The 14,134-nt window shown below is 47.0% G+C and overlaps 1 protein-coding gene and 2 long non-coding RNA genes across 6 annotated transcripts; all 3 read right to left on the bottom strand.

Moving 5' to 3' along the window:
* Positions 1 to 27: 27 nt before the first annotated feature.
* On the bottom strand, positions 28 to 1,342 carry LOC148045186 (uncharacterized). The gene is made up of 4 exons (XR_015697190.1): positions 1,056 to 1,342; positions 676 to 885; positions 308 to 435; positions 28 to 137 (listed from the first exon to the last, which is right to left on the bottom strand). It is a non-coding gene; the product is annotated as an uncharacterized LOC148045186 (long non-coding RNA).
* A 351-nt stretch (positions 1,343 to 1,693) lies between these two features.
* LOC148045187 (monocarboxylate transporter 12-like) lies at positions 1,694 to 4,491 on the bottom strand. Of its 2 annotated transcripts, XM_087719164.1 has the most exons (8): positions 4,405 to 4,491; positions 4,041 to 4,168; positions 3,661 to 3,870; positions 3,293 to 3,420; positions 2,913 to 3,122; positions 2,549 to 2,676; positions 2,169 to 2,378; positions 1,694 to 1,928 (listed from the first exon to the last, which is right to left on the bottom strand). In XM_087719164.1, the coding sequence occupies exons 1-4, from the start codon at positions 4,443 to 4,445 to the stop codon at positions 3,320 to 3,322; spliced, it is 480 nt and encodes a 159-aa protein (XP_087575290.1). In that variant the 5' UTR covers positions 4,446 to 4,491; the 3' UTR covers positions 1,694 to 1,928; positions 2,169 to 2,378; positions 2,549 to 2,676; positions 2,913 to 3,122; positions 3,293 to 3,319. The 2 variants fall into 2 exon arrangements, with proteins under 2 accessions (XP_087575290.1, XP_087575289.1); XM_087719163.1 differs by lacking the exon at positions 4,405 to 4,491 and having other exon boundaries at positions 4,041 to 4,398.
* Positions 4,492 to 7,408: 2,917 nt separating this feature from the next.
* On the bottom strand, positions 7,409 to 13,933 carry LOC148045188 (uncharacterized). 3 transcript variants are annotated; one of them, XR_015697094.1, is made up of 5 exons: positions 11,800 to 13,933; positions 10,416 to 10,494; positions 9,763 to 9,858; positions 7,773 to 8,113; positions 7,409 to 7,602 (listed from the first exon to the last, which is right to left on the bottom strand). It is a non-coding gene; the product is annotated as an uncharacterized LOC148045188 (long non-coding RNA). The 3 variants fall into 3 exon arrangements; XR_015697093.1 differs by lacking the exon at positions 7,409 to 7,602 and having other exon boundaries at positions 7,616 to 8,113; XR_015697095.1 differs by lacking the exons at positions 7,409 to 7,602; positions 10,416 to 10,494 and having other exon boundaries at positions 7,617 to 8,113.
* Positions 13,934 to 14,134: the final 201 nt, after the last annotated feature.

A 14,134-nucleotide genomic window follows, 5' to 3' on the forward strand; every position in this document is an offset into this window, starting at 1 on the left:
GCCTCTCCATTCAAGCTTATGGATGAGAAAGGGCTGCAGTTCATTTTGGATGACAGTCCCTGCAGCCCCTCCAGCCATCACCAGGCCAGTAGCCAAAGCGCGTTTCCTCTTGAAATAAACGCTAACCATGATGAGACCTATCAAGAAACAAAGAGAAATTGAAAGTAGTTGTTTTATATTGAAGTCCAGTCAATAAAGGCTGACTTTCCGGCAATAGATGCTGCAGTATATACTGGACGAAAGTTCCTGCAGCCCGAAAATTACGTAAGGGTGCAAAAATGGCCATAAGTCACTGAGGGAAACCTACCTGTTGCTGGAGCTGGGAATTTCAAGTTTAGCAGCCAAGAGGTCCCAGTACTGGAAGGCAGGTTCTGTATGGACACAGAAAGGGACCAACAGGCCGATCCAGTGTCCCTTGTTTCTGATGGTCGGGTTCTGCGGAATAAGAAAGGCCCAGGGTAAATGCAAGGCTGACCTTCTGGAACCCAACAGCAAGCCCATCTCATCCAGGGGTAAGAAAGGCTGCTTCCTCAACCAACTCACCTCGGATGGGATGTGCCTTTTATAGATTTGAAGCAGCTGGTTCAGGGACCGGGTTGCTCTCTCCCCCCTCCCCCCACACACACACAGGAAAAAGGAGATATTTAATTTAAAATGCCCAAAGCAGATACATACCTTTTTGAAGGGGCCTGTAGGCTAAGGCAGCCAGAACGCATATGGCCAGCATTCCGCTATAGGCCCTTAGGCTGCCTCTCCATTCAAGCTTATGGATGAGAAAGGGCTGCAGTTGATTTAGGATGACCGTCCCTGCAGCCCCTCCAGCCATCACCAGGCCAGTAGCCAAAGCGCGTTTCCTCGTGAAATAAACGCTAACCATGATGAGACCTATCAAGAAACAAAGAGAAATTGAAAGTAGTTGTTTTATATTGAAGTCCAGTCAATAAAGGCTGACTTTCCGGCAATAGATGCTGCAGTATATACTGGACGAAAGTTCCTGCAGCCCGAAAATTACGTAAGGGTGCAAAAATGGCCATAAGTCACTGAGGGAAACCTACCTGTTGCTGGATCTGGGAATTTCATGTTTAGCAGCCAAGAGGTCCCAGTACTGGAAGGCAGGTTCTGTATGGACACAGAAAGGGACCAACAGGCCGATCCAGTGTCCCTTGTTTCTGATGGTCGGGTTCTGCGGAATAAGAAAGGCCCAGGGTAAATGCAAGGCTGACCTTCTGGAACCCAACAGCAAGCCCATCTCATCCAGGGGTAAGAAAGGCTGCTTCCTCAACAAACTCACCTCGGATGGGATCTGCCTTTTATAGATTTGAAGCAGCTGGTTCAGGGACCGGGTTGCTCTCCCCCCCCCCACCCACACACACAGGAAAAAGGAGATATTTAATTTAAAATGCCCAAAGCAGATACATAACTTTTTGAAGGGGCCTGTAGGCAAAGGCAGCCAGAACGCATATACCTAGCATAGCGCTATAGGCCCTTAGGCTGCCTCTCCATTCCAGCTTATAGATGAGAAAGGGCTGCAGTTCATTTTGGATGACAGTCCCTGCAGCCCCTCCAGCCATCACCAGGCCAGTAGCCAAAGCGCGTTTCCTCTTGAAATAAACGCTAACCATGATGAGACCTATCAAGAAACAAAGAGAAATTGAAAGTAGTTGTTTTATATTGAAGTCCAGTCAATAAAGGCTCACTTTCCGGCAATAGATGCTGCAGTATATACTGGACGAAAGTTCCTGCAGCCCGAAAATTACGTAAGGGTGCAAAAATGGCCATAAGTCACTGAGGGAAACCTACCTGTTGCTGGAGCTGGGAATTTCAAGTTTAGCAGCCAAGAGGTCCCAGTACTGGAAGGCAGGTTCTGTATGGACACAGAAAGGGACCAACAGGCCGATCCAGTGTCCCTTGTTTCTGATGGTCGGGTTCTGCGGAATAAGAAAGGCCCAGGGTAAATGCAAGGCTGACCTTCTGGAACCCAACAGCAAGCCCATCTCATCCAGGGGTAAGAAAGGCTGCTTCCTCAACCAACTCACCTCGGATGGGATCTGCCTTTTATAGATTTGAAGCAGCTGGATCAGGGACTGGGTTGCTCTCTCCCCCCTCCCCCCACACACACACAGGAAAAAGGAGATATTTAATTTAAAATGCCCAAAGCAGATACATACCTTTTTGAAGGGGCCTGTAGGCTAAGGCAGCCAGAACGCATATGGCCAGCATTCCGCTATAGGCCCTTAGGCTGCCTCTCCATTCAAGCTTATGGATGAGAAAGGGCTGCAGTTCATTTTGGATGACAGTCCCTGCAGCCCCTCCAGCCATCACCAGGCCAGTAGCCAAAGCGCGTTTCCTCGTGAAATAAACGCTAACCATGATGAGACCTATCAAGAAACAAAGAGAAATTGAAAGTAGTTGTTTTATATTGAAGTCCAGTCAATAAAGGCTGACTTTCCGGCAATAGATGCTGCAGTATATACTGGACGAAAGTTCCTGCAGCCCGAAAATTACGTAAGGGTGCAAAAATGGCCATAAGTCACTGAGGGAAACCTACCTGTTGCTGGAGCTGGGAATTTCATGTTTAGCAGCCAAGAGGTCCCAGTACTGGAAGGCAGGTTCTGTATGGACACAGAAAGGGACCAACAGGCCGATCCAGTGTCCCTTGTTTCTGATGGTCGGGTTCTGCGGAATAAGAAAGGCCCAGGGTAAATGCAAGGCTGACCTTCTGGAACCCAACAGCAAGCCCATCTCATCCAGGGGTAAGAAAGGCTGCTTCCTCAACAAACTCACCTCGGATGGGATCTGCCTTTTATAGATTTGAAGCAGCTGGTTCAGGGACCGGGTTGCTCTCCCCCCCCCACCCACACACACAGGAAAAAGGAGATATTTAATTTAAAATGCCCAAAGCAGATACATACCTTTTTGAAGGGGCCTGTAGGCAAAGGCAGCCAGAACGCATATACCTAGCATAGCGCTATAGGCCCTTAGGCTGCCTCTCCATTCCAGCTTATGGATGAGAAAGGGCTGCAGTTGATACTGGAGGACAGTCCCTGCAGCCCCTCCAGCCATCACCAGGCCAGTAGCCAAAGCGCGTTTCCTCGTGAAATAAACGCTAACCATGATGAGACCTATCAAGAAACAAAGAGAAATTGAAAGTAGTTGTTTTATATTGAAGTCCAGTCAATAAAGGCTGACTTTGCGGCAATAGATGCTGCAGTATATACTGGACGAAAGTTCCTGCAGCCCGAAAATTACGTAAGGGTGCAAAAATGGCCATAAGTCACTGAGGGAAACCTACCTGTTGCTGGAGCTGGGAATTTCATGTTTAGTAGCCAAGAGGTCCCAGTACTGGAAGGCAGGTTCTGTATGGACACAGAAAGGGACCAACAGGCCGATCCAGTGTCCCTTGTTTCTGATGGTCGGGTTCTGCGGAATAAGAAAGGCCCAGGGTAAATGCAAGGCTGACCTTCTGGAACCCAACAGCAAGCCCATCTCATCCAGGGGTAAGAAAGGCTGCTTCCTCAACAAACTCACCTCGGATGGGATCTGCCTTTTATAGATTTGAAGCAGCTGGATCAGGGACCGGGTTGCTCTCTCCCCCCTCCCCCCACACACACACAGGAAAAAGGAGATATTTAATTTAAAATGCCCAAAGCAGATACATACCTTTTTGAAGGGGCCTGTAGGCTAAGGCAGCCAGAACGCATATGGCCAGCATTCCGCTATAGGCCCTTAGGCTGCCTCTCCATTCAAGCTTATGGATGAGAAAGGGCTGCAGTTCATTTTGGATGACAGTCCCTGCAGCCCCTCCAGCCATCACCAGGCCAGTAGCCAAAGCGCGTTTCCTCGTGAAATAAACGCTAACCATGATGAGACCTATCAAGAAACAAAGAGAAATTGAAAGTAGTTGTTTTATATTGAAGTCCAGTCAATAAAGGCTGACTTTCCGGCAATAGATGCTGCAGTATATACTGGACGAAAGTTCCTGCAGCCCGAAAATTACGTAAGGGTGCAAAAATGGCCATAAGTCACTGAGGGAAACCTACCTGTTGCTGGAGCTGGGAATTTCATGTTTAGCAGCCAAGAGGTCCCAGTACTGGAAGGCAGGTTCTGTATGGACACAGAAAGGGACCAACAGGCCGATCCAGTGTCCCTTGTTTCTGATGGTCGGGTTCTGCGGAATAAGAAAGGCCCAGGGTAAATGCAAGGCTGACCTTCTGGAACCCAACAGCAAGCCCATCTCATCCAGGGGTAAGAAAGGCTGCTTCCTCAACAAACTCACCTCGGATGGGATCTGCCTTTTATAGATTTGAAGCAGCTGGTTCAGGGACCGGGTTGCTCTCCCCCCCCCACCCACACACACAGGAAAAAGGAGATATTTAATTTAAAATGCCCAAAGCAGATACATACCTTTTTGAAGGGGCCTGTAGGCTAAGGCAGCCAGAACGCATATGGCCAGCATTCCGCTATAGGCCCTTAGGCTGCCTCTCCATTCAAGCTTATGGATGAGAAAGGGCTGCAGTTGATACTGGAGGACAGTCCCTGCAGCCCCTCCAGCCATCACCAGGCCAGTAGCCAAAGCGCGTTTCCTCGTGAAATAAACGCTAACCATGATGAGACCTATCAAGAAACAAAGAGAAATTGAAAGTAGTTGTTTTATATTGAAGTCCAGTCAATAAAGGCTGACTTTCCGGCAATAGATGCTGCAGTATATACTGGACGAAAGTTCCTGCAGCCCGAAAATTACGTAAGGGTGCAAAAATGGCCATAAGTCACTGAGGGAAACCTACCTGTTGCTGGAGCTGGGAATTTCATGTTTAGCAGCCAAGAGGTCCCAGTACTGGAAGGCAGGTTCTGTATGGACACAGAAAGGGACCAACAGGCCGATCCAGTGTCCCTTGTTTCTGATGGTCGGGTTCTGCGGAATAAGAAAGGCCCAGGGTAAATGCAAGGCTGACCTTCTGGAACCCAACAGCAAGCCCATCTCATCCAGGGGTAAGAAAGGCTGCTTCCTCAACAAACTCACCTCGGATGGGATCTGCCTTTTATAGATTTGAAGCAGCTGGTTCAGGGACCGGGTTGCTCTCCCCCCCCCACCCACACACACAGGAAAAAGGAGATATTTAATTTAAAATGCCCAAAGCAGATACATACCTTTTTGAAGGGGCCTGTAGGCAAAGGCAGCCAGAACGCATATACCTAGCATAGCGCTATAGGCCCTTAGGCTGCCTCTCCATTCCAGCTTATGGATGAGAAAGGGCTGCAGTTGATACTGGAGGACAGTCCCTGCAGCCCCTCCAGCCATCACCAGGCCAGTAGCCAAAGCGCGTTTCCTCGTGAAATAAACGCTAACCATGATGAGACCTATCAAGAAACAAAGAGAAATTGAAAGTAGTTGTTTTATATTGAAGTCCAGTCAATAAAGGCTGACTTTGCGGCAATAGATGCTGCAGTATATACTGGACGAAAGTTCCTGCAGCCCGAAAATTACGTAAGGGTGCAAAAATGGCCATAAGTCACTGAGGGAAACCTACCTGTTGCTGGAGCTGGGAATTTCATGTTTAGTAGCCAAGAGGTCCCAGTACTGGAAGGCAGGTTCTGTATGGACACAGAAAGGGACCAACAGGGCGATCCAGTGTCCCTTGTTTCTGATGGTCGGGTTCTGCGGAATAAGAAAGGCCCAGGGTAAATGCAAGGCTGACCTTCTGGAACCCAACAGCAAGCCCATCTCATCCAGGGGTAAGAAAGGCTGCTTCCTCAACAAACTCACCTCGGATGGGATCTGCCTTTTATAGATTTGAAGCAGCTGGATCAGGGACCGGGTTGCTCTCTCCCCCCTCCCCCCACACAGACACAGGAAAAAGGAGATATTTAATTTAAAATGCCCAAAGCAGATACATACCTTTTTGAAGGGGCCTGTAGGCTAAGGCAGCCAGAACGCATATGGCCAGCATTCCGCTATAGGCCCTTAGGCTGCCTCTCCATTCAAGCTTATGGATGAGAAAGGGCTGCAGTTCATTTTGGATGACAGTCCCTGCAGCCCCTCCAGCCATCACCAGGCCAGTAGCCAAAGCGCGTTTCCTCGTGAAATAAACGCTAACCATGATGAGACCTATCAAGAAACAAAGAGAAATTGAAAGTAGTTGTTTTATATTGAAGTCCAGTCAATAAAGGCTGACTTTGCGGCAATAGATGCTGCAGTATATACTGGACGAAAGTTCCTGCAGCCCGAAAATTACGTAAGGGTGCAAAAATGGCCATAAGTCACTGAGGGAAACCTACCTGTTGCTGGAGCTGGGAATTTCATGTTTAGCAGCCAAGAGGTCCCAGTACTGGAAGGCAGGTTCTGTATGGACACAGAAAGGGACCAACAGGCCGATCCAGTGTCCCTTGTTTCTGATGGTCGGGTTCTGCGGAATAAGAAAGGCCCAGGGTAAATGCAAGGCTGACCTTCTGGAACCCAACAGCAAGCCCATCTCATCCAGGGGTAAGAAAGGCTGCTTCCTCAACAAACTCACCTCGGATGGGATCTGCCTTTTATAGATTTGAAGCAGCTGGTTCAGGGACCGGGTTGCTCTCCCCCCCCCCCACCCACACACACAGGAAAAAGGAGATATTTAATTTAAAATGCCCAAAGCAGATACATACCTTTTTGAAGGGGCCTGTAGGCAAAGGCAGCCAGAACGCATATACCTAGCATAGCGCTATAGGCCCTTAGGCTGCCTCTCCATTCCAGCTTATGGATGAGAAAGGGCTGCAGTTGATACTGGAGGACAGTCCCTGCAGCCCCTCCAGCCATCACCAGGCCAGTAGCCAAAGCGCGTTTCCTCGTGAAATAAACGCTAACCATGATGAGACCTATCAAGAAACAAAGAGAAATTGAAAGTAGTTGTTTTATATTGAAGTCCAGTCAATAAAGGCTGACTTTGCGGCAATAGATGCTGCAGTATATACTGGACGAAAGTTCCTGCAGCCCGAAAATTACGTAAGGGTGCAAAAATGGCCATAAGTCACTGAGGGAAACCTACCTGTTGCTGGAGCTGGGAATTTCATGTTTAGTAGCCAAGAGGTCCCAGTACTGGAAGGCAGGTTCTGTATGGACACAGAAAGGGACCAACAGGCCGATCCAGTGTCCCTTGTTTCAGATGGTCAGGTTCTGCGGAATAAGAAAGGCCCAGGGTAAATGCAAGGCTAACCTTCTGGAACCCAACAGCAAGCCCATCTCATCCAGGGGTAAGAAAGGCTGCTTCCTCAACAAACTCACCTCGGATGGGATCTGCCTTTTATAGATTTGAAGCAGCTGGTTCAGGGACCGGGTTGCTCTCCCCCCCCCCCCCACACACACACACACAGGAAAAAGGAGATATTTAATTTAAAATGCCCAAAGCAGATACATACCTTTTTGAAGGGGCCTGTATGCAAAGGCAGCCAGAACGCATATACCTAGCATAGCGCTATAGGCCCTTAGGCTGCCTCTCCATTCCAGCTTATAGATGAGAAAGTGCTGCAGTTGATACTGGAGGACAGTCCCTGCAGCCCCTCCAGCCATCACCAGGCCAGTAGCCAAAGCGCGTTTGTTCGTGAAATAAACGCTAACCATTATGAGACCTATCAAGAAACAAAGAGAAATTGAAAGTAGTTGTTTTATATTGAAGTCCAGTCAATAAAGGCTGACTTTCCGGCAATAGATGCTGCAGTATATACTGGACGAAAGTTCCTGCAGCCCGAAAATTACGTAAGGGTGCAAAAATGGCCATAAGTCACTGAGGGAAACCTACCTGTTGCTGGAGCTGGGAATTTCATGTTTAGCAGCCAAGAGGTCCCAGTACTGGAAGGCAGGTTCTGTATGGACACAGAAAGGGACCAAAAGGCCGATCCAGTGTCCCTTGTTTCTGATGGTCGGGTTCTGCGGAATAAGACAGGCCCAGGGTAAATGCAAGGCTGACCTTCTGGAACCCAACAGCAAGCCCATCTCATCCAGGGGTAAGAAAGGCTGCTTCCTCAACAAACTCACCTCGGATGGGATCTGCCTTTTATAGATTTGAAGCAGCTGGTTCAGGGACCGGGTTGCTCTCTCACGCAAGGTGAGGTCAGGCGAGGTCAGCCAGTTCCGCAAGGCCTAGGAAAAGCGGAGAGAATTCCATTTTCTAGACACGTATTGCTATCTTGCTATGTTTTACAAAAAAATACTTACAGTTAAAGAAAACTATAATCGTTACAATGAAAAATACTATTTTATGTTTATTCCGCCAAGGACTTTTTAAATTTGTGTTTTATTTCTTATGCATGGGCTGGAATAATTTTGTTCTTGTTGGTTTTCCTTTTGTAAGTGCAGAAATGGTTTCTTTTAAAATTTCAAGTGCTTTGTAATGTGAAATCTGCACAGCAGCAAGTGAGAAACCCCAGAGGGATTTTGAACTGGGGGATATGGTTTTCACTCACTGGTAGGATGGAAAAGAAAGCAGAGTGGAAGAAGTTGAGATGTTGTGCAATATCTCAACTCCTATATCCAAATAGCCAATCAGTATTATCTGTTTTGCTTGCATATGAGGGGGAGGGCAAAGGGTTGAATGCGACCATCCCTTGACTATAAAAACTGGTGTAAGATTCTAATCTTGGTCCTTGGCTAGCTTTTCAAACTGGGGTCTGTATATCTTAGTACCAAAATAAAAGTATAATTCTGTATCACACCTTGTGTCCCGTGACTTATCGGTTTCGACACTGAGCAAGAACCCAGGTTTGGGGACAAGAGTTTGGTGGAGAATGCGGGCAAACATGTCTGGATCCCCCATTGCCTGAGGGACAAATCAAAGGGGAGGCCTCCAGGTCATGTAAGTTGGCAGTTGAGGGGAGAGTGAATGGTTCCTAAGAATTATATCTGGCCAGGTACCTTGGCTGTGTATTCATCCAGAGGCAGCCAACTCAGAGAAAGGGGGACAGAATGACCATAACCTGCCTACTTTTGGACTTGGCCCTGAGATAAGTCCCTGGACGGTGTGAGACTCAAAGGTCGAAGCCCAGAAAAATCAAGGTGTGGACAATTTCATCCTGGAGAAAGATATTGGAACCAAAAGCCAGGCTTCCTCAGCTTAAGTGGCAGAAGTTAACCGTCCAGAGAACGAGGTGAGACTATTGTGGGGGACTCCCCCAGGGGTTGTAAGGTGTGAGACATAGTCACAAGGATGGGTAATAAGCCTACAGGAGGCAAGGTAAAAAGGGATCAAATCCCAGATAACGAATCTAAAACCGGAACATTAAAAAGGAGGGTCTCTGACATCAGTGCCCTCCGCCTGTGTCTCCTTGGCATGAAATGGTTGGCACTGAAGGTGTAGGAGACCCAGGGAGACAAAAGGAGGAATCAGATATTGGTTCAAAAGAACCAACGGTCCCAGTAGGTGGGGCCAGGAGGAAGGAGATCAAAAAGGTTGCTGAAGGGACAGATAAACTGGACCACACACCCGGCCCAAGGGAGCAGTTGAGGCAGAACTCCAATCACACCTAAGGGAAATTGCATTGCCAGGAGCTGAGGGGGAGCTACGTCAGGTGTGGGTATGTGCTCCGTTCTCAATGGCTGGTTTATACCATTGGAAAAATCAAACTCCTAATTACAGAGAGAAGGGGTCCTTAAGTCTTGGTACCAAAATAAAAGTAGTATAATTCTGTATCACACCTTGTGTCCGGTGACTTATAGGATTCAACACCAAGCAAGAGGCCAGGTCTGGGGACAACATTGCAGATCTCATTGCACTATTCCACACACGATCGTACCTTGATTATTCTGTTCAGGTGAGCTTCATCTGTCTGCCACGCCAGAAGGCTCTTTAGAATATCAGAAATCGCCTTGCAAGCAACCGAGCAACACCTCTGAAACAAAGGAAACCAGAATGCAGATGCTGATTCAGATAAACAGAGTTGAAAGGGACCTTGTAGGTCATCTAGTCTAACCTCCTGCCCAAGCAGACCCTACACCTGTGATGGTGAACCTATGGCAAACAAGAGAAACATTTAGTATCTACTACTAACTCATCCTATGGATTTGTCTCGAGACTTTGCTTGATGTTTGGGGGAACTGCACGGGTGGACGCAAAGTCCTAGCAGAAAAAAACAAGTTTGTCTGTTAGTTTGGAACAATGGGCATTTAAGAACAAAGGCATCTGGTACTTAAGAATCATTTAAGAATGATAAAACAGACATCACAGTATCATCAGGCAAATTTGCTGCTGACATTGGAACTTGCAGGGTCAACTTGGGTATTTCACCCTCTCTTGCCCCTCTCATGCACTTTCAAGTTTGGGAATTGAGCAGAATTATTTAACCCTCTGCATGGCTTCTGTTCATGGCTTTTGGGTTGTGTGTGTGTGTGTGTGTGTGTGTGTATGAAACATTTTTGAAAAGCACAGAAATATGAAAAAAATGCCTACCACAAAGGGTGACGGCCTTCACTGCATTTTCACTGTTGATGCTCTCCTGGTCGCACCTTGGCGTCTCCTTTAGGATGTTCTAGATAAGAGAAAGATTACTTAGGAGAAGCAAGTTCAAGTATACACAACAGTAACCTCTGCAACGAATAAACCTCCCCATTAATTTAAAACTACAGTATACATAAATTGGTGGAAGGAAAAGGAAAATTCTTTGTCAGATTCTCCCTTCTCATTCTCAAGGGGTTGCATGGGGCAGGAAAGAAGGAAGCTATTTCACTCGATCAGCAAATCAGTCTATTCGGGAAACTTTCTTGGAAGGGTCTGAAAACCCAGGATGTGCAACCATCCTGTATATAAATCAAAATCAACGGTTTGAGAGATGCAGCCTTCCCTTCTGGACTTCCAGATCCAGATTAATAGAATTTCCTTTGACCTGGCGGTTTCCCTATAGGTGAGTTTCTCAAGGGGACTCATTTTTTTTTTCTTTTTCATTTTATTAAGCATTTATAGGCCGCCCTTTTCCCTGAGGGGACTCAGGGCGGCTTACAATAATAAGGGGAGGGAGTGCAGGACAAAACACAAAAAGAAAATGTGATTAAAAATAATTAGCAGTAAAAACCCAACATTCATTCAACATTCGGGAGGGGCAAGAGTAAAGTCTTATCCCCAGGCCTGACGGGATAGCCAGATCTTGAGGGCTGTGCGGAAGGCCTGGACGGTGGTGAGGGTGCGGATCTCCACGGGGAGATTGTTCCATAGCGTCGGAGCTGCAACTGAGAAGGCTCTCCTCCGCGTAGTCGCCAGTCGGCACTGACTGGCGGATGGAATTCGGAGGAGGCCTACTCTATGCGATCTGATGGGACGGAGGGAGGTAATCGGCAGAAGGCGGTCTCTCAAATAGCCAGATCCACTACCATGGAGCGCTTTATGAATGGTAAGTAGGACCTTGAAGTGCACCCGGAGACCAACAGGTAGCCAACGCAGCTCACGGAGGATCGGTGTTATGTGGGCGAACCGTGGTGCGTCCACAATCACTCGCGCGGCTGCATTTTGGACTAACTGAAGTCGCCGGATGCTCTTCAAGGGCAGCCCCATGTAGAGCACATTGCAGTATTCCAGCCTAGAGATCACTCTTGAACAGAGCCAAGCTCTTAGCCTAATTTCAGCCCCGGGATGTAGGAAGCTCCTCTTTCTACAGATGCTGTATAGAGGCTGACGTTGGCCTCAGTGGGAAGACCACAGCATCCAGCACTGATGAGGGAGAAGTCCTCACTGCTATCTCATTAATGACTCACATTTTACGTTAAGTAAAATAATTAGCCCACACGCCAGAATAGCTCTTTCGTTCAAAGATAACCTTATTCACAAGCTTAATTGTACGTACCTCTAGATGATGCAAGGCTTCTCACTTCCTCCAGATCGGCATTTGCTGCACAACGTCATCATCATATTTGCTCAGCAGAATGACGCTGGCGATGTAAGCAGCGTTGACAGTTGCATCCTAGAAGATCAAATCATTAACATTATTATATTAAGAAATGAAACGTCTTCAACGAAGCTTTCCAATGATGAGTTGTTATAAACTCCCCCACCAATTATGAACTTGAATGAAAATGAGGCCCCAATTGGAGAAACCTTTTTTGAAGAAGCATCCCACTGTGTTCCAGATCAAGTCATCAAACAAGATCAAAGGATTCTGCTGCACTTAGGTGGCATTTTGCACAGCCCTATATAATGCAAGGAAGATTTCCACCATGCCAAAGCAACTTTGCAAAATAAAAAGACTGTCAGGCCTGCAGCTTTCTTTTGGATCTTTGGCCTGCCACACTTTCTTTTATTCTACTATGCCTTTTTCTATTGTGGGAAAATGGGAGGGGGGATTCAATGGAGTTACCTACTGTGTAGCCAAAACATGATTCTTTCTAGAAAGCCAAGGGCATCCTTTTTCTCTGCACCTCTGCACCTGACCAGAACTGGACGGGTGGAACTGCCAGCATGGCAGTGGGAGATTGGACCATGTGATGGAATTGTGGGTGTGGGGGCAAGATCTTGAACTTTCAATTAGGTGGGGAAAACCTGGAAGCTTTCAGATTCGGGTTTTCCCAGAGGTGCCGACATGGCTGTCTTAATAAATGGGAACTTTGAGGACTCTTTTGCTTTGGATTCTGATTTACTTTTGGATGCTATTTGGAATCCTGACAAAGGCATTCAAATATAATGTGGTACTTCTCCGTGTTGAGAGAAGGCCTCCAAGTGGGTTGTTCCAGCACCTGGAAATGGAGGTGGGATCCAGAGGGAAGCTGCAACTCTCAAAGGAGTCAGAAGAACTCCACTGATTCTCTCTACATTCAAGCAGCTTCACATTGTTTGCAGTCGCACATAAACACATGACAACTGTCAGATTCCAACATAGCCAATAAAATTAAAAGGAAGAGAATGAACGACTTACAGAAATATCTAACTTGGATTATCTTACGTAACGTGTGTCCAAGAACTATCATTATCATTTGGCTTTATAAGTTAGAGGGACTATAATGAGCAGCCTCCTTTACTGCCCAGTTCGCACTGATTAGGTTAAGTCCCAGGAACTGTCATTTAAGGCACAAAATGCTTTTAAGAGTACAAAATCTGCAATTTTAGGAACAAACACGCTAGCGTTTGTGCTGTTTTAAATACTAGGAGCCCCAAATCTTTGCCAGTATAGGCTTTCCTCCATTCCACCAGGGTTTCAAGAAATGGTCCCTAAAGACTGGCTTCTTTCCAAAACAAAAAGCTGCAATGCACTGAAGGCCAGTTGTTATGCAGTCGGGTCCCCCAGATTTAATCTCTCCTGTCTCCTGGCAGGGCACGATATATATATATATAATTTATATAGCCATAAAAGCTGATTGCTCATGCCAATTTGTCTGCATTTGCCCAACACACAGGACTGGATTATCCTACCGCCGTTTAGTCGCATCCCGAATATGACCATCTACTTAAGGCATAATACGTTTGCTTAGGTTTTGCGCGTGTGAATTCAGCAAACGGCATTTTTGCAGTTCTGAGCCAAAATAGTGCGTTAAGGGTGATGCCACACAGGGGATTAGATGAAAAAACCTCGAGAGAATCCGAGGTCGCTGACAAATGATTAGGACGCTTAAAAAAAAAAATCCTTGAAGAAAATCATTGCAAAACCGACTTATAGTGTTGCGAAAAAGAGCGCATCAAGGTTTATCTATGCAGCCACTAGGAGCCAAAGTAGACTTCCAAGAGGCTTAACCGCCTAATAGGACCTACTCCTATGGATCAAAGCCACGTCCCAAGAGAAAGCGGTTTCCCATAGAGTTCCACTATAGTTTGCAGAGGTTGTCAAAAAGAGGAAAGGGCGTCGCTAAAAAGAATAACAGTACCACTACTAGTTGCTCACTTAGACCTGTTGCAAGGATCGATCGCGATCCAACGCCGCTTTACCCTGGCGAAAAACTCAGGCCGGGTCCCACGATTCAAGTCCACGTGGCCTCGTCTAAAAGCGAGCAGGCTCCCGTCTCCTCCTCTGTATATACTCTAAATCAGGGGTCTCTAACCTTCGGCACTTGAAGACTTGTGGACTACAATTCCCAGAATTCCTCAGCCAGCTTTGCTGGCTGCGGAATTCTGGGAGTTGAAGTCCACAAGCCACGTTCCATGACAAAAGCTGCAAAGAGCCCCGAAACGCAGTTTTATCCTCCATCGGGAGG

The sequence above is a fragment of the Thamnophis sirtalis genome, unplaced genomic scaffold (genome assembly GCF_051295495.1).
Source record: "Thamnophis sirtalis isolate CommonGarterSnake01/CBP01778 unplaced genomic scaffold, rThaSir2_p1.2 scaffold_6, whole genome shotgun sequence".
Taxonomy (NCBI): Eukaryota; Metazoa; Chordata; class Lepidosauria; order Squamata; family Natricidae; genus Thamnophis; species Thamnophis sirtalis.

Excerpts from the sequence above, each read along its gene's own strand:
- LOC148045187 (XM_087719164.1), bottom strand. The coding sequence starts at position 4,445 with ATGCGTTCTGGCTGCCTTAGCCTACAGGCCCCTTCAAAAAG. Across the intron at positions 3,871-4,040 it reads ATTCCCAGCTCCAGCAACAG|GTCTCATCATGGTTAGCGTT; the intron begins GTAGGTTTCCCT and ends GTTTCTTGATAG. Across the intron at positions 3,421-3,660 it reads CTACAGGCCCCTTCAAAAAG|AACCCGACCATCAGAAACAA; the intron begins GTATGTATCTGC and ends CTTATTCCGCAG.